Source organism: Augochlora pura, chromosome 7 (assembly GCF_028453695.1).
Source record: "Augochlora pura isolate Apur16 chromosome 7, APUR_v2.2.1, whole genome shotgun sequence".
NCBI classification, from domain to species: domain Eukaryota; kingdom Metazoa; phylum Arthropoda; class Insecta; order Hymenoptera; family Halictidae; genus Augochlora; species Augochlora pura.
This window is the reverse complement of record NC_135778.1, coordinates 17,863,369-17,881,104: the sequence shown is the minus strand read 5'-3', so window position 1 is coordinate 17,881,104 and position 17,736 is coordinate 17,863,369. Positions and strand designations below refer to the sequence as shown.

Genomic DNA, 17,736 nt, shown 5'->3' with positions numbered 1-17,736 from the left:
TACTTTGAAGAAGAAGATACGGATGATATTAACAGTTGGTATCCGTTTTCATGGATTTTCAATTATCTTCAACAAATAACAAGAGTTACTTATCGATACTAAAAATTTACACCGAATCTGCAATATTTGCGAAATCTCCAGTAGAGAGCGCAGGTGTTTGATCAGGCCGGCGCTCAGGAGAGACGGAAGAACATATGTTTAAGTAGTGGCGCATGCGCATTCATTGCTTCCGCGACGTACCTAGCCATCTTTCCAGACAAGCAAAAGTGATTGTTTTCAGCTTTAGTCTTATTTAACGGAACTTTTATTAATGTCAGAGCCACAGTCCGCGCTTCTACTACGAAAACAATTAGCAGGTATCCAATAAAAAGAGTATAAGTGTTAAGTGTAATCCGTGCAACGCATTCGAGCTCGACGAAAAGCCGGAACCGTTTTCATACTCCAAACTCGTGCGACCTCCTCACCGCCGTGTCTCGACCTTCAAGATTGCTTTGTGAACATTTTTTCAATCACGATATCAGTTTTAGCGAAACCTCTGCAACCGTATCTGGCCGCCTGTGCGATCTTTCGTTATCTCACAGTGGCCCTGCGCTCGATTAGGGCGTGAAAATCAATACGGCCACGGAACCGTCGTGTACCTCCCATGAATAACTTTAACCTAGCATTCGAAATCGCGTTTGTCCCTAACAATATCCTTACGGAATATAAGTCATTTTCGCTTGCAATTTTCATGCACGACGAAGACCGGTTTCACTGCTACCAAAAATAATTACAAGCTATGTTATTTATAGCATTTTGTACGTCACACCGTGGACGACGCGATTTCGACTAAAAAAAAAAAAGAAAAAAACGACAGAAAACCATGCCGTGCAACGACCACCGAAGGTCAGCCTCCTTCAACCCGCGGTCTATTGCTTTTGACGCGCGTTCGACGCGTTATAATATTGAAAATTATTACACATCTATTTTCTCTTAAATCGGTTTTTATGATTTACAATTAACAGACTTTTCGAAACTAAGCCCTCAAATTTTTGCATATAATATTGAGCCAACGCTGACTCACCACTATTAACTTGCATGTATTGGACGGTTATTTAGTAAAGTTCGATTTGACCTCCTAACCTGTACCAACGAGAATAAGAGAAGTGTTACAATTTCGTTTTCTATAAATATCGTATAGTCTTATGTTAACAGTGTACTTCCAATGCTTCTATTATTGAAAGTTTCAAACATGACTGATTATATAGTGTTCTTTTTAAATGAAAAAATATTTTTAGAGTCCTTAAACTGTATAAATTACAGTACTTGTACTTTTGAAATCGATTCAATATAGTTGTTGATAGGTCATTTCTGCAGTAGAAAATTATATAAATGTATTAGGAAAAAAATTTCATCTATACTTTCTTTTGTTCCCTAGAACTAAATAAAAACCCAGTAGAAGGGTTTTCAGCAGGCCTCATAGATGACAATGACATATATCAGTGGGAAGTACTCATTATTGGTCCACCAGATACATTATAGTAAGGCTATTATTTATTTATAATATAGATAATTGCATACTTATGGTTCTATGCATAACCATTTTTATATGTCTTTTCGTCCTTTAGTGAAGGTGGATTCTTCAAAGCACACTTAGAATTTCCAAAAGAGTATCCACTTAGGCCACCCAGAATGAAATTTATAACAGAAATATGGCATCCAAACAGTAAGTTTCATTTCTGGAGTCTTGAAATATAAATAATAAAATGAAAATATGTATTATTACAATGATATTTTCTATTTGCAGTCGAGAAGAATGGTAACGTCTGCATATCGATTTTACATGAACCTGGAGATGACAAGTGGGGCTATGAAAAAGCTTCGGAACGGTGGTTACCAGTTCACACAGTTGAGACTATTCTCATAAGTGTTATTAGCATGCTTGCAGATCCTAATGATGAAAGTCCTGCTAATGTGGATGCTGCCGTAAGTAGACTGTGCATTAATAAGAATTCCAATGATCGAATAATTTAAAAAAGGTTACTAACAATAAAAAATATCTGATTACAGAAAGAATGGAGGGAAAGTTATACAGAATTCAAGAGAAAGGTGGCAAGGTGTGTCAGAAAAAGCCAAGAGGAGTGTTTGTAGGAGATGAACAAATATTCAAATGGAAAGACTTATTTAATTCTGGTAAGTCTATTGTAATTCATGAAACATTAAAGCTGAATATATTATTCATTTCTAATCTTATGTGTATATTTATATGTCTACAGGGAAGCCGTAAGCACTGTAAGAAAGAAACCGATGCTCAGCATTAAGCTAAATGAATCACAGTGCCACTAAAAACGGATAAAGCCTGACCCATCCTTATACAAAGTGAGGGAAAGAGAGCATGTGTGAAAATAGAAGATAAGTTCACACACCTCTATCAAGTTTATACCATCGCCACTGACGTACCATCCATTGATACGAAGAACATAAAGGAAATACATGCAGCTCACCTTTTACATAATAATAAACAGCTAAAAAAACTAATTTACACATATACATGAAGCAAAAAATCATCTGTACGATTATTACCTTAATATTGATAGTTATAAATTTAACTTCCTTGCCCCTCCTGCTCAAGAGCTAGCCCAACCCATTACATCTAAAAAGTCTCGTAATTTAAAATGTTTATGTTTATCATCATTGAATAATAATTCCTTAGTGTCGTTTCGTATTTTCTTACTTTCGTAAATATATATAAATAAATTTTTGTAAAGTCAACTACACGGTATATATATATGCTACAATCGTTAATGTAATGCCAGTAAAAATGAAATCGAAATATATGTGAATCAACAGTGACACTGAAGCAAACATTATGTCGATTATGCTGTATAACTGCAGCAATGTAAAAATAATGTGAAATTTGAACCGTAAGTTGCCAAAATAACAAATTCTAATTGAAGTGATAATACTAATGTTATTATTGTTAGAAATATACCATTACTTGCAGCTGCTAAACATATTGTAAAATTAAGTACACATCACAGATTTTTCTATACATTCTTGACCAGTGCTAGTTTTTGTAAATCAGATCAACATTTCTATTGTATTGAAACTTGCGGTTCTAAATCATAAATATACTTAAACTTAACTAATTTTTGTTCAACTATATATAATTTCATATTGTCAATTAAATTTTACAAGATGAAACGTGTATTATGTTAAACCTATTTAAGAACCATTCATCCATTCCATTAAATTAAAAAGTAAATAATATTCATAACAATTTTTACTGCTTACTATTATAGGTAATATTAATTTTATAAGATGATTTGTTTTTTAATATGAGTTAAAGTAATTGAAATTTGCAGTAAATATAATTTACGTTACACAATTTTAGACACTAAAAACTGTTATATTAAAGATATAAAAAATTGATGATTTATTTACATGAATTTAAAAACAACGGAAAAAGTAATAAGAAATACAAAATAGTATGTACATATACAGCTGAAAAATCAATGAAAGCGTTCATACAAAAATAACTGCTGAAAGATATAAATGGTCGACCATAGTAGTATAAGCATATCCTTAATAAAAATACATATCATTGTTTAAATATTCTTGTTTTATTATCAGTAAATATCATAACATAAAATTAACTTGATTATTCATTTTATTAGTTTTATTGTTCCTCAGAATCTATAGTATCGACGTAATAAAGTATTTATGACGTTAGCGACCTCTGCATTAAATTTCAAATAGTATAGATACTGAAAATACCTAATTTATCTACAATTTATAGTACCGCGATTTCAAAAGTGTATTTACATAGATGCTACATATTACATACATACTTCGTGAGTTATGTTATGGATTGACGTCGTGTCATACTTAATACCTTTGTTCAGACATTCATCATAATTCCTTAACAAAGTAATAAGGATACTTCAGCGGCCACTTCTTTTGAATATTTCTTAATTATTTATAACTATGAACGATGAAAATATTGTTTTAACATTACCTGATACTCAAAATGCGGACTCGGTATGTTTAACCCAGTCTCAATCTCAAGATTTATCGCAGGAAAAAACTATGACTATCTGGGGAAGACTATGCCCCATTAAGTTACCGTTTAAAACAATGGGTAAATATAGTTATACATTAAATATTATTTAACACATTCACATTGATATGGTCTACTGAATGTGTCATGTTCTTGCATTGTCCATTTCTTTATAATATTGTATTACTACTCATCAATACTAAAATTAACTTATCAGTAAACATTAAATAAATCACAATTTATGGTTCTCATAAGTTAGTAGAGATTTATCTATAAATTACCAAAAAATAAATAATAATAAAATGGATATCGGTGTGAATGTGTTAATATATATATATATATATACTTGGTATGCTAACTTCTAAATATATATAATTGCTAATGCAGAATTAATCAAGGATGTATACACACTTGGTCGATCAGAAAGCTGTGACATTTGTATAACTAAAAGCGATTTAAAACCAAAATGGGTTAGTGTGATGAGCAAAGTACACTTTAAGATAACCAGAGAATATATTGACAATAATTCCAATGATGCTGTAATATATCTAGAAGATTTAAGTCAAAATGGTACTTTTGTTAATAAACAAAAAGTAGGCCGTGGAAATAAAGTTGTACTTGAAAGTAACGATATTATATCGTTAGCACAACCTATTGTTACTGGTAACTATAATATCTATCATAAATAAACTGTGGACTTTATGCATTTATGACAAAAATAAGTAGATGAAGAACTCTAACATCATTAGACAAATTTTATAATTTGATTTTATTATTTATAACTCATGAAAATGATTCAAAACATACAAATGTCTATGCAGTTCCTGATTCTTGTAATAGGTACATAAAATGTTCATTTTGCATAAAGATCTGCAATTAAATCATAATTCATTTGATCATGCATTGATTTTCCTTCAATGTTTTCCATTGATTTTTCATGATTTTTTTCTATATATTGTTATGTGTTTATAACAGTATATGTGTTCATGAGTACTGGTGCATTTGAAACCAATGACTTGCCTCCAGAGCTCAAAACCAGATATGCTGTGTCCCGCAAATTAGGGTCTGGAGCATGTGGAGAGGTAAAATTGGTTTTCTCAAAGGTTGGATGTAAAAAGTTTGCAATGAAGACTATTTTAAAAATGGGTAACATGACAAATGGATCAAAGAATTTATTAAATAATCCAGAAAAAATTATGAATGAGGTCAAAATATTGAAAGCTCTAAAACATGTAAGTTTAAATGATTTGTTATAATTTTGTTATAATTATATAATTTATTAATACCAATATAATATTGCAATTTTAGCCTTGTATAATTAGAATGGAAGACATTGTAGATACCCCAAAGGCAGTGTATATAGTTTTAGAGTTAATGGAGGGTGGTGAATTGTTCGAAAGGATTAAGAGCAGGGGAAGGTTGACAGAAAAGAGTGCAAAATTAATATTTTATCAAGTTGTACTTGCTGTTAGTTACCTTCATGACTCTGGTATAACACATAGAGATCTGAAGGTATGTTTTTTGAAAATGCATTTTCTTCTTCAATGAGAGTAGTATCAAACAAATTTTATTTATTTTAGCCAGAAAACATATTGTTAGCTAGCCATTCAGATATTACATTAGCTAAAGTATCAGATTTTGGTTTATCCAAATTAGTTGATGCACAAACCATGATGAAAACTTTTTGTGGTACTCCCATGTATGTTGCTCCAGAAATATTATCTAATATTGGACGTGGTTCATATACGAATCAAGTATGTATATTTATATTTCTTGTAGAATATATAAATATTAAAAACAATACATTTCATTAGTTTTAACATTGTTTCTGTTGTCAGGTGGATGTATGGAGTTTAGGAGTAATATTATATGCTTGTTTAAGTGGTTCAGTTCCCTTTAATTGTCACAATACAAAAATGAGTTTACAAGAACAAATAAAAAAGGGATGCTACAGCTTTCCTGCTACAAAATTCGGTCATGTTAGCAATAAAGCTATAGAACTGGTATGATTATTGTATAAAAAGTAATTATTACTTAAATGGAATAGTATGTATAATTTTCATTTCTCATGACTTTGGTTTTAGATTCAACGTATGATGACAGTCAATCCAAAAAAAAGGATCACTATAAAACAAGTTTTGTTGCATCCCTGGTTACAGGATCGTGACCTAAGAAATTCTGCAGACATGTTATTATCTGGAGAAGATAATGAGAACATGGCACCACCAAGTGTTTCGAACAGTTGCCAATATAAGAATGAGCAATATCGAAGCCTAGCAAAACGACCACGGTTGGAGACATAAGCTCAAAAACGTATAGCTAGCAATAAGTACATGACTGAGGATAATTATTTATTAAAAGCAGATTATTTTGAAACTGCAACTTATTGCAAGTTGCAATTATAAAATTATTTGATTGATTATTCGTATTCTAATTTATTTGATATATGTTAAATAATATATATGTATATATGTTTATGACGTACGTTAAATCATTCTTTGACGAAAATTGAAATGAATTTAAAAATTTTTCACAAAAGATTAATAATTAAGTATCGTAGTGATGACATTTAAAGAACAGTCATAATTTCCATGAACTTAAAGTACAATTACAATATTGCCAAAATTAGTTTATGTTAAATACTAAGCTATTTAATAAAGAATCTATAGTATTTGAAATGAATACCAAAATATTATATAAATAATAGTTATCAAATATTATTTTCATACTTCGCATTTCTTGTATACTTATAGTTTTAGAAATTTGTTAACTATATGATATTTATACTTGTTTAGTGTTGACATATGAAAAATAAGTTCATCTTGACAAAATTTAAAGTAAATAAGACTTTGTAATGCAAAAAACCTAGTGTATATACAATCACAAAACTGTTCAAAGAATAACAATTATGTTGATTACACCTTTTGTCCTCTCGAATAGTTATTCTTCCCTGCACTGATATATATCCTCGCCATTACAGGGATGAGGAATTGGAGTTTCCATATCCGGTCGTTCCTTTTTAGTAAGTCCCGCCAACAGGCGTTTGATTTGAGCTATTGCTCTTCCAGGACTCAAACCCTTCGAAAAAATTATTACTTTAATCTCAAATTTCGGTTTAACTGAAGTGTATATTGCTTTTTGGTTTCTTTTTAAATTTAATATTTAATATATTAAACCTTTGGACACGTTTTTGTGCAGTTGAAAATTGTATGACATCGGTATACCGAATAAAAATCTCGTAATTTGCCGAGTCTTTCCTTATGTTCCATATCTCGTGAATCTATTATCCATCTGTATGCCTGCGTAATTGGACCAGAGAAGTTTCGTATAGTGAACGTTTATATTACATTATTCTTGATTACTAGATTTGTGTGTAATGTAATAATTCTAACAACTGAACCAAGTTGTAATCAGTTCTATTTCTATACGCTATTTTTCGAATGAAGATAACTGAAGCCACAGTAGTTGTCCACTGCACTCCTATGTTGCAAGTATGAGATCGTAAGCGTCTGGTGGACAGCTATTACGACTTCACATAGTTTCTTCAAAAGAAAAACAGCTATGTTGAGAAATCATGATACAGAAAACATGTTTACAATTTAATGAACCTTATTATATCTTAGCAGATCAATTTGCAAATACATGCAATGATATTCTCTATCTAAAGTAAGATCTAGTCCTACCCACATGAGCCCGTTCCTCATAAACGGCAACATACCTGTAAAAGAGTTGCAGGTCCCAAGAATTTATCACCAAGCCACCAGTAAGGTGGACAGGAGAAGGAACAACATGCACAAAGTATGCATTCATAAGAACCATTCAGTTTATCCCTGTCTCTAGGACTCTGCAGAATTTGTCGAATACCAATAAAATTTTCTTCCCCCGGACGTTTTAAATATGGCTGAATACTTTGATATTGTTTCAAAAATTGTTCCATGTCGGTTATCAAATCTCTGATAACGTACGAATGTGGTAAAGGGTATATAACTATTGGTTTGGGTGATTCTGGTACTTTCCTAAGAAGAAATGTTGATACGATAATATTGTTTATCGATCTGTTACAATTAATTGTTAAATAAACCAGATTTGTGTACTGCTATCGGTAAATCATAAGTTACGTGAGACAAGCCAAAGTGTTGACACCATTAATGTTCATCGAACAACTTCCACAAATGCCCTCGCGACATGATCTTCGGTAAGCTAACGTAGGATCGTGTTGTGCTTTTATCAAGGCTAACACATCCAACACCATCGTACCGCATTTATTTAAATCGACAGCGAACTGTTGCATATAAGGCTTCACATTCGGCTTCTCAGGATTCCAACGATAGACTCGTACCGACTGCAGCCTTGGTGTCTGATGTGTCTTTAGTTTTGGAAGTATTAATATGCAAGAATTCACTAATGAAGATATATGCTGGCATATCGATGTTAATAACTTCTATGTAACTCCAGTGTGAATTTATTATGAGTGTTACCGTATGGAATGATGCACGAAACAAACTATGAGTATTATTTGTTTAACCCATTAGCAATTTTCATAGAAATAATAGTGTGAAAATGTATGTATGATAAACCAGTGCACTAAAGACCAATAGATATGTTTTATATAATAAATAAAATGAAATAAATTGTGTACTTAAGCATGTACCAATTTTGATTTTCTGCTACCAATTTTCGCATATAAGTATTTAATTATTATATGAATAAAGTCCCGACATGATTATAAAAGGAAAAATAATTCAATAAATATAAATTTTGTGAATGAAGCAAAAATAAAGTAAAACGTAGTTGATCGCTAACTTTTGGAGTCGTTTTGCATTGTTCTATAAGGACACGCTCGGCGGCGACAGGATTATCTTTTTCATCAGGCGGTTTTTTATCGGTTGCTTTATCAGCCCGTTTTTCACTGGTGGAAAATATACGACTTTGACGATGACTGCATTTACACATGACTCTTCGACAAAGAGACAAAGTTATGACACTTTTAAATTGGTTTGCGCAACTTGTGATGGTAAAATTGAACATGCTTGTAAATTAATCATAAGATACAAAGCAGCGTTTCATGAATATCGGGTCAGGTTACAGGGGCATGCTTTGTCTTTTTAATCTGTTGATCATTTCGTTGTCCGGTATTTGCGTAATTATTTGTCGACTATGAGATGCAGACAAAACATCATCATTCGAGACAATTTCACTATCATTCATAATCGATACATTGTATCTAATGAAAACATGTAAATGTTCAATATACATATTTGAAACTTTAATTAATTCCTCCTTAACGGATCAGGAGAAATTCATTTTATTTATTATTTACATTATTTATTTTTTGTATTACAATGTAGTTCCTATATTATAAAAGATAATAATAATAATAGATTGGTAAATACCGTGACGGACTAAAGTAATACGTATGAAATATTCGTGCATCTTTTAAAAAGCAATAACTAATTTCGTTATTACTTATAATGTCAAAAAAAGAAAAAACATCATGTTTCCAACTTATTACCTAAGCTGAGATAATAAAAATTCATCGAAATCAGATAACTATAACCAATTAAATATCGTGAAGATCGCAGTTTTGTAATGAGTTTTATCACTTTCGACCAATAAATGTGAGAAATCGACATGTTTTTAAATCTTTCAACACTTGTACTTTGATTCGAAATTGTTAGTATCCACATAAGTTAATCAGATCTACATGATCTGCAAAATTGATCTTAAATATACGACCGCCACTGTATATGTATAATACATGCATTGCATACTTTTTAGTATCTCCTCTTGCACAATCATTTGTTTTTGCAGTTTTAATTGCATAAGTAAATTACATTCTATAAGCTTGTACAAATATACGAGATATTTATAAATATATTTCTTCATGAAAAAATTCGATTCAATTCTGTTTATGTACATACATGGATTTTATAATAAGAAGAAAAGATGTGTTATTGTAATCTTTATTGCTTATTATAGTTGAAAAGGATATATGTATGTATCAAGAGAATAGCCTTCACAAGATCATATTCCAATGATGTAATTTAAGATCGTATATAATGTATACACAAATATATACTATTATAAACATTTTAAAATCGAAAAGATTTTTCAGGGAATAAAAATTTCATTTATTTTATCTTATTTTCACAAATGTAAAAATGTTTTCTTTTAAATAAAGCAACTATACTACAAATTATGAAATTAATATAAATTTAATTATTTAATTTTCTAACTCTTATTAATTTGAAATTTAAAGGTTTATATTCATTGTCTAATAGACGTCTGAATAGCATGTTATTTTCGAAAGTGTATATGCTTTCCATAATAAAAGATACTCTGCTGGAGAGATCAAATGTCATCACTTGTGATAAATGGGTTATAATGTATTAACCCCTGTGAAGAAATACACAGTCTTTTCGTAATGCTCATAGCAGTACGTCAATAAATAACATTCACTCTATGAACATAAGTGAATAAGATTTTTCAATACACAGACTTCGCTACGACCTGTTGCTTTCACGAAAGCGAATCTTACAAATATCATAAAGTGACCGGAATAAAACTTCCAACCACGTGCACCATCGGAAAACAATTGTCGAAGTGAAAAAGTGAGTAGTACATTATGTATTTTAAACATTTTATAAACAGAGGTTATATATTTTTAAATATTTAATAGATCGCATAAAGTGATATATAAATTACGATAATTCTTTTCCTTTTTTTAGCATTTTTACATGCACGTTTATATTATTGCTAAATGTACATACTACATTAAAAATATAAATCTTCTTTACCATACATTATTTTCATTATCATGAAATTGTACATTTTTTAGATATAATGACACACACTGTTTTGGTTATTGGTGCTGGTGGTAGAGAACATGCTATTGTTTGGAAACTATCATTGTCTCCACAAGTGAGTACATCAAATATCATAAATATGCAAATGTTCAAAAATTATATTAAAATTTAACTGTAATTTAGGTAAATAAAATTTATGTTTCTCCTGGAAATGTTGGAATGACATCAATTGAAAAGGTTTCTTTAGTGAAATTAAATGTCAAGAGCAATGAGGTATTTCTATAATATTGTTTATCCCTTGAAACAAGATATATTACCAATATACTCAAATTAGTCAATTAACAGGAAGTATCAAAATGGAGTAAGGACAATAAAGTCAATTTGGTAGTAGTTGGTCCAGAAGAATATTTGGCAAATGGTTTAGCCGATGAATTAAAAAAAGTAGGAATCCATTGTTTTGGTCCTGAAAAAGCAGCAGCTAAAATTGAAGCTGATAAATATTGGGCAAAGGATTTTATGGATAGACATAAAATTCCTACAGCAAGATGGAAAGGATTTATTAATGCTGAAGAAGCAAAGAAATTTGTTTTAAAGTATTTATACATTTATATTTGTACATAAATTATTTTGAGAAACTGTTCTAAACATAGTACTTCATTATAGCGCAACATTTCCAGCTCTTGTAATAAAGGCTGCAGGTTTAGCAGCTGGTAAAGGAGTAATAGTAGCTAAAGATAAACAAGAAGCATGCAATGCAATAGATGAGATTTTAACAGAAAAAAAATTTGGATCTGCCGGAGAGTCGGTAGTTGTGGAAGAGCTACTAGAGGGAGAAGAAGTCTCTGTACTTGCATTTACAGATGGTACAGGATGAAAATTTAACAATACATAAATTAGCATTATATTTTAACACTGGTGACACTATTTTGTTTATAGGAAAAACTATTGTACCAATGGCACCTGCACAGGATCACAAACGAATTTTCAATGATGACATGGGATCTAATACTGGTGGTATGGGTGCTTATTGTCCATGTCCTTTATTGCAGAAAGAAGACTATGAATTGGTGAAAGCTAACATTCTTCAGAAAACAATTAATGGTCTCAGAGAAGAAAAGATTCCTTTTGTTGGTTCGTTATATACAATATAATATTATTCAAAGATATGTAAAATTCACAAAAATAAGTTACCTTTACATAAATTTATAATATTAAAATATTTAGGTGTATTGTATGCTGGATTAATGTTAACAAAGGATGGACCTAAAGTTCTAGAATTTAACTGCAGATTCGGAGATCCGGAAACACAAGTATTATTACCGCTACTGAAATCAGATTTATTTACAATCATGAAGGTAATGAATACTTGAATGTATTAGTATTTTCATAAATTCAATATGGTGTACGTTAATACTCAGGCATGTTGTGATGGATCGTTGACTGAATCTCAAATTTCATGGCAAGAAAATGTATTTGCTGTTGGTGTTATTTTGGCCTCCCGTGGATATCCTGTGTCATCATCAAAAGGACAAGTTATAACTGGTGTTAACGATGTTGTGTGTAAAGCAGATCATTTTGTTTTTCATAGTGGAACAGATATTTCTCCTCAAGGAGAACTATTAACTAATGGTATACTTTTAATAAAAGACAATGGGATTCGATTAAATATAATATATGTAAATTATTTATTTCATTCTCTTTGATGCTAGGGGGACGAGTTCTCATTACAGTATGCTTAGCTTCTTCATTAAGTTTAGCTGCTGCTAAAGCTACTCATGCTGCTCAGAACATATCGTTTGATGGGAAACAATTTAGAACTGATATAGCACACAAAGGAATTGCAAGGTACACAAAACTAATAGTTTTGTATTAAAAATGTTAATTCATAAAGTAATATTTTCAGATCTATGTTGTATCATGGCAAACTTACATATAAAAGTAGTGGTGTAGACATAGCAGCAGGAGATTCATTAGTTACTGCTATTAAACCAGCTACATGTTCAACGAAACGGTTGGGAACAATGGGTTCAATAGGTGGTTTTGGTGGGTTGTTTGATATAAAGGCAGCTGGTTACAAAGATCCAATCTTAGTGTCTGGTTCCGATGGCGTTGGAACTAAATTAAAGGTATAAGTGATGTGTTAGTTAGATATTTCTAAATACTATTGATTTTTCTATTTTTGCAGATAGCGTTCGAATGTAATAAACATGATACAGTTGGTATAGATTTAGTGGCCATGTGCGTAAATGATGTACTTGCGCATGGTGCAGAGCCACTTTTTTTCTTGGATTATTTTGCCTGTGGAAAATTGGATGTTAATGTAGCCAATGATGTTGTCAATGGCATAAGTGAAGGATGTAGAAGAGCAGGTTGTTCATTGGTATGTAATATGACTCGCATTAAGTTCGAGTTTAAACTTAAATTCAAAAGTTACTTTTATTTTTTATATAAATTATAAAATTTGGGTAATATTTTTAAAAAATATTTTTAGGTTGGCGGTGAAACAGCAGAAATGCCTGATATGTATACCTATGGGGAATATGACTTAGCTGGTTTTGCTGTAGGTGCAGTTGAAAGGGACAGAATACTTCCACGTTCAAATGATATAAATGATGGTGATATTGTAATTGGTCTTCCATCGAGTGGAGTACACAGTAATGGATTCAGTCTCGTCCGAAAAATTTTGAAATTAGCAGATAAAAAATATTCAGATATTGCACCATTTTCTGAAACTGCGCGTACATTTGGTATATAGTACTTTTTCTTATGCCTTATACATTATACTTTGTTTTTATACAGATAATTAATTTACATTTCTTCTGTATTAAAGGCGAAGAATTGTTGGAACCAACGAAAATTTATGTAAAAGGAGTTATTGCTGCTATGCAAACGAATTTGGTAAAGGCATTTGCGCATATTACTGGAGGAGGTCTTACCGAAAATATACCTAGAGTTTTGCCAAAACAAATGGGAGTAGTATTAGATGCTAATAAATGGAAAATTGAATCAGTTTTCAGTTGGCTGGCAGCTATTGGTACGCAGAAAATAAGAATAAAATACATAAATTACATTATTTATATAAATTTATTTTATGTTTTAACATATTTGAATATACTTATATCTTTAGGCGAAGTTAATAAGGAAGAAATGTTGAGAACATTTAACTGTGGTATTGGTGCAGTGTTAATATGTTCACAAATAGAGAAAGACAAAGTTTTACTTAAATTGCAATCAGAAAATCCAATAGTCATCGGACATGTATCTAATCTCAAAAGTAAGTACAGTAATATTTCTGTGTTATCAATGTATAGTAATTGATGGTATTAAACTTGTAGACAATGAAGTTAGAGTGAATGTTAAGAACTTTGAAGCAGCGTTAGAATTAGGCATGAAACAATACATTCCTAATATCGTTGCGAAATTAAGTAAACCTTTGAAAAGAGTGGGCGTTCTTATATCTGGTAGTGGTACTAATTTACAGTCATTAATAAATGCTACTCAAGATCCTACACAACATATTGGTGCAGAAATAGTGTTAGTAATATCCAATAAACCAAATGTGGAAGGACTTAAGCGAGCTGAAAGAGCTGGTATTAAAACTAAGGTTGCTATTTTCGTAACTCCATAATTTTTATGACGTATTAGTGAACATTTGTGTAATAATGGATATTTTAAATTAATATTTTATGACAGGTTTTAAAAAACACCGATTATCCTAATCGAGAAGCTTTTGATACAGCAATGGACAAGGAACTAGAAGCTGCTGGAGTTGAAATAGTTTGTCTTGCTGGATTTATGCGTATTCTATCAAATAGTTTTGTACGTAAATGGCGAGGAGCATTAATAAATGTGCATCCATCATTGTTACCATCTTTTAAAGGAGCAAAAGCACATGAGGATGTACTAGCAGCTGGTGTACGTGTATCAGGGTGTACTGTACATTTTGTAGAGGTATAAAATATTCTTACAAATTAATACAAAAATATTCAATGCTTCCGAAATAATACTTTGTGATAAATGAATTGTTGCAGGCCGAAATAGATTCTGGAGCAATCATTGAACAAGCAACAGTACCTGTTTTACCAAATGATACTGTACAAACTCTTCAAGAGCGTGTAAAAACTGCCGAACATCGTATTTTTCCCCTAGCTTTAAAATACTTAGCTAATACTCAAATAAAACTAAACGAAGATAATACTATTACATGGTGTTATTAAAAATATAATACGTTGTATTACTTTTTGTCTATTAAATCATATATTTTTTATTGTTTATTAATCATTTTTTATGTACAACTTTTTATCATTCTGGAAAGAAATAATTGGTGAATTCAACAATAAATTTAAAAAGAGACGTATTTCACTTTTTATAAAATGATTTTGATAAAAACGAAGTTAAAATGTCAAGTATGCCTTCATTATTTTCTTTTACATCAAAAATAGAGTTCATATTTTCACAATTCGTACGATTACTAATTTTTTTCTTTGGTGTCATAGAAAGTACTTCATTTGCTAAATTTTCTAATTTAACATGAGTCATTTGTTTCTGGAGTATAGGTACTAACAAATTGTATTTATCGATTTTATTATTTACACGTTTCGTCACAGACTTCAAATTTTCTATAATTTTGTTCCAAGTAGCTTTGTCTGTATTATTCAGTGGTGAGGGGCCTACCTCATTTCGTTTTTCAATTAACTGTTTCCTTAACCACTGAGTTTCTTCTCTGATTTCTTTATGTAATTGGATCCACTCAGGGGTAAATCCATTTTCTACTAGTATCTGCACATAAATATTCTATTAGAATACAATTTAAACTTTGAATGACATATAATTTTCTATACCTCATTTAATTTATATGTTACAAAATCAACGTATGGGTTTCGAAGATTTGTATTTTCTTTCAAAGGTTTACCCCTCCCTGGCAAATTACTAAATTCACCTTTCTTCATTGCGTCTTGTATTAAATCTTCTACTAAACGATCCATTCCAAACTGAGTTTTGATATCTTTTGCACGCTCTTTATCTTTCCCAGCTAGGGTACTACGTTCTTCAGCCTGCAATTTCTTAAGCCTATGTTCTATGACATTATCAACAGCTTTCTGAGCCCTGTGTGCAGCATATAATTTTTCTCGTTTACTATATGTTCCGACTCCCACATTATAAGTTAAATAATGACGATGTTGCGGAGCTGTATGCTATCCAATATAAATGAATATAAATCATTGCTCATAGAAAACACACACATAAGACAATAAAATGCAATATACATACTCTAATATCAAATTCTTCAACTTCAGGTAAATGTGTAGATGTTTCTTTTTGTTCCATTCTTGCTTTACGTATCTGTCTATAAGCATTTTCAATCTATTAAAAATAAAGCTGCTATTATAAACAGTAAATTATATTATGTAATCTATTATTTATTTTCATTATTTACAGAATAAATTAACACATTCACAATTAGTATACTTTAATGTAGTAGCTTCAAGCTATCTTTTACTAATAATTTTATTTTTAATTCACAAATGATTACATATATGTATACAAAAAAGTTACTTATGAATATCTTGTATTATAAATATAATTATTTATAAAAAATGGTATAAGAAATTTTGAATACATATTTCTAAAAATGTTTTCAATACTTCAATTAACTAATTAAATCAATGAGCAAAGAAAGATTTTAATAATTTCACTAGTGACAAAAACTATTGGCAGAAAATTAAAAAATAAGTAATTATTACAGATAAAGAATTATACATATGTACCTCCATAAATTTGGATGCACTAGCTTCTGGTGAACCACTATCTGGGTGATATCTTTTTGCTAATTGAACGAAAGATAATTTCAAAGCTTCATCCTCGCAATTTTCAGGTACATCTAATGACCGATACCATTGCTAAAATATAATAAAATATGAAATTTATATGTGAATAATCAACATAATTTAAAATAGATATAAAAATGTATAGTAAACAGATTATAATATGACTTAAAATAATATTATTAAATACAGGTATATAATTTTGTAAGATTTTTATCTCTTAGCAGAAACAGTGATACATACAGTCAACATGGGACGCATTTTTAAACTGATCAATTTAAAATAAAATTTCATAACATTAATAAACTCAGAAAAAAGAAAAAGATTAATAAATATTCCTAGATGTTTCTAATATAGATACAGATTTAGATTTGCATTATTAAAAACTAATTCCATTATAATGAAATAAAATGAGATTTAAAAACATTTATATTCATCCATGACAACAATCTAAAGTATTTTCAACATAATACTGAATTAATGTATTTACACAACATATTAAAATACTTTAAGACTTTGCTATAATCGTCCAATATTAATTCTATCAAACATCTATGGAAGCAAAGTAAAAAATTTTTAACATGAAATTATACCTAATGTTTAAAAGTTTAAAAAATGCTTTGCTAGAAGTGAGAAACGAAATACAGCCTGCTGATACTTTTCACACCGACTGTATGCATAAATTTTAATTTCGATTTCATGTAAATGATTAATCTTACTGTATTATTTTGGTTACATATTTTATAGAGTTAATATAAGACATACCTTCATTTGATCTTCGTGCTTGAATCTTCGTGTAACCATATTATCCAACATTGTAATAGGTTGTAAGCAGCATTCAGGCTTTCCATACAACTGATTAAACTTTAACATCATTTTTAAGAAGTCAAATATTACAATAATCTCAGGTGTTTTTTATGCAATTATATAATAGTTTAAGAAATTATATATATTAACTACTATTTAATATATGTAGATATTATTGAAAATAGTAAGGTAACCTAAACGGTTTTATAATCATGATTGTTTGTACATTTATAATACACTTTATACAATGATAATTTAC

General features: G+C 30.2%; 4 protein-coding genes across 6 annotated transcripts; 3 read left to right on the top strand and 1 right to left on the bottom strand.

Annotated features, from left to right (window-relative positions):
* The first annotated feature begins 215 nt into the window (after positions 1 to 215).
* Ube2g1 (ubiquitin-conjugating enzyme E2G 1) lies at positions 216 to 3,183 on the top strand. The gene is made up of 6 exons (XM_078186482.1): positions 216 to 356; positions 1,418 to 1,520; positions 1,608 to 1,705; positions 1,787 to 1,965; positions 2,050 to 2,172; positions 2,256 to 3,183. The coding sequence occupies exons 1-5, from the start codon at positions 311 to 313 to the stop codon at positions 2,128 to 2,130; spliced, it is 507 nt and encodes a 168-aa protein (XP_078042608.1). The 5' UTR covers positions 216 to 310; the 3' UTR covers positions 2,131 to 2,172; positions 2,256 to 3,183.
* A 641-nt stretch (positions 3,184 to 3,824) lies between these two features.
* Positions 3,825 to 6,915, top strand: LOC144472119 (ovarian-specific serine/threonine-protein kinase Lok). Its single transcript, XM_078184873.1, has 7 exons — positions 3,825 to 4,120; positions 4,427 to 4,702; positions 5,015 to 5,271; positions 5,348 to 5,551; positions 5,620 to 5,793; positions 5,878 to 6,042; positions 6,124 to 6,915. The coding sequence occupies exons 1-7, from the start codon at positions 3,967 to 3,969 to the stop codon at positions 6,340 to 6,342; spliced, it is 1,449 nt and encodes a 482-aa protein (XP_078040999.1). The 5' UTR covers positions 3,825 to 3,966; the 3' UTR covers positions 6,343 to 6,915.
* Positions 6,813 to 17,571, bottom strand: LOC144472120 (succinate dehydrogenase [ubiquinone] iron-sulfur subunit-like). Of its 2 annotated transcripts, XM_078184874.1 has the most exons (8): positions 17,436 to 17,571; positions 16,614 to 16,745; positions 16,117 to 16,209; positions 15,851 to 16,040; positions 8,158 to 8,410; positions 7,758 to 8,055; positions 7,216 to 7,338; positions 6,813 to 7,117 (listed from the first exon to the last, which is right to left on the bottom strand). In XM_078184874.1, exons 1-8 carry the CDS (start codon positions 17,544 to 17,546, stop codon positions 6,980 to 6,982), a joined length of 1,338 nt encoding a protein of 445 aa, XP_078041000.1. In that variant the 5' UTR covers positions 17,547 to 17,571; the 3' UTR covers positions 6,813 to 6,979. The 2 variants fall into 2 exon arrangements, with proteins under 2 accessions (XP_078041000.1, XP_078041002.1); XM_078184876.1 differs by lacking the exons at positions 6,813 to 7,117; positions 7,216 to 7,338; positions 7,758 to 8,055; positions 8,158 to 8,410 and adding an exon at positions 14,768 to 15,624 and having other exon boundaries at positions 15,687 to 16,040.
* Gart (trifunctional purine biosynthetic protein adenosine-3 Gart) lies at positions 10,444 to 15,117 on the top strand. 2 transcript variants are annotated; one of them, XM_078184868.1, is made up of 17 exons: positions 10,444 to 10,650; positions 10,878 to 10,960; positions 11,029 to 11,118; positions 11,191 to 11,438; positions 11,509 to 11,708; positions 11,782 to 11,976; positions 12,070 to 12,200; positions 12,264 to 12,474; positions 12,555 to 12,690; positions 12,737 to 12,971; positions 13,031 to 13,225; positions 13,337 to 13,592; positions 13,676 to 13,879; positions 13,973 to 14,119; positions 14,181 to 14,449; positions 14,539 to 14,796; positions 14,877 to 15,117. In XM_078184868.1, exons 2-17 carry the CDS (start codon positions 10,883 to 10,885, stop codon positions 15,060 to 15,062), a joined length of 3,039 nt encoding a protein of 1,012 aa, XP_078040994.1. In that variant the 5' UTR covers positions 10,444 to 10,650; positions 10,878 to 10,882; the 3' UTR covers positions 15,063 to 15,117. The 2 variants fall into 2 exon arrangements, with proteins under 2 accessions (XP_078040994.1, XP_078040995.1); XM_078184869.1 differs by having other exon boundaries at positions 10,445 to 10,650; positions 12,749 to 12,971.
* Positions 17,572 to 17,736: the final 165 nt, after the last annotated feature.

Bases quoted from the DNA above. Each gene is read 5' to 3' on its own strand.
- Ube2g1 (XM_078186482.1), top strand. From the start codon at position 311: ATGTCAGAGCCACAGTCCGCGCTTCTACTACGAAAACAATTAGCAG. The intron at 357-1,417 runs GTATCCAATAAA...TTTGTTCCCTAG, and splicing joins ACTACGAAAACAATTAGCAG to AACTAAATAAAAACCCAGTA. The intron at 1,521-1,607 runs GTAAGGCTATTA...TTCGTCCTTTAG, and splicing joins GGTCCACCAGATACATTATA to TGAAGGTGGATTCTTCAAAG.
- LOC144472119 (XM_078184873.1), top strand. From the start codon at position 3,967: ATGAACGATGAAAATATTGTTTTAACATTACCTGATACTCAAAATGCG. The intron at 4,121-4,426 runs GTAAATATAGTT...TTGCTAATGCAG, and splicing joins GTTACCGTTTAAAACAATGG to AATTAATCAAGGATGTATAC. The intron at 5,272-5,347 runs GTAAGTTTAAAT...TTGCAATTTTAG, and splicing joins TATTGAAAGCTCTAAAACAT to CCTTGTATAATTAGAATGGA.
- Gart (XM_078184868.1), top strand. From the start codon at position 10,883: ATGACACACACTGTTTTGGTTATTGGTGCTGGTGGTAGAGAACATGCT. The intron at 12,201-12,263 runs GTAATGAATACT...GTTAATACTCAG, and splicing joins ATTTATTTACAATCATGAAG to GCATGTTGTGATGGATCGTT. The intron at 13,880-13,972 runs GTACGCAGAAAA...TTATATCTTTAG, and splicing joins CAGTTGGCTGGCAGCTATTG to GCGAAGTTAATAAGGAAGAA.
- LOC144472120 (XM_078184874.1), bottom strand. From the start codon at position 17,546: ATGATGTTAAAGTTTAATCAGTTGTATGGAAAGCCTGAATGCTGCTTA. The intron at 7,339-7,757 runs GTATGTTGCCGT...CCAATTACGCAG, and splicing joins GACCTGCAACTCTTTTACAG to GCATACAGATGGATAATAGA. The intron at 7,118-7,215 runs GTTTAATATATT...ATTTTTTCGAAG, and splicing joins GCACAAAAACGTGTCCAAAG to GGTTTGAGTCCTGGAAGAGC.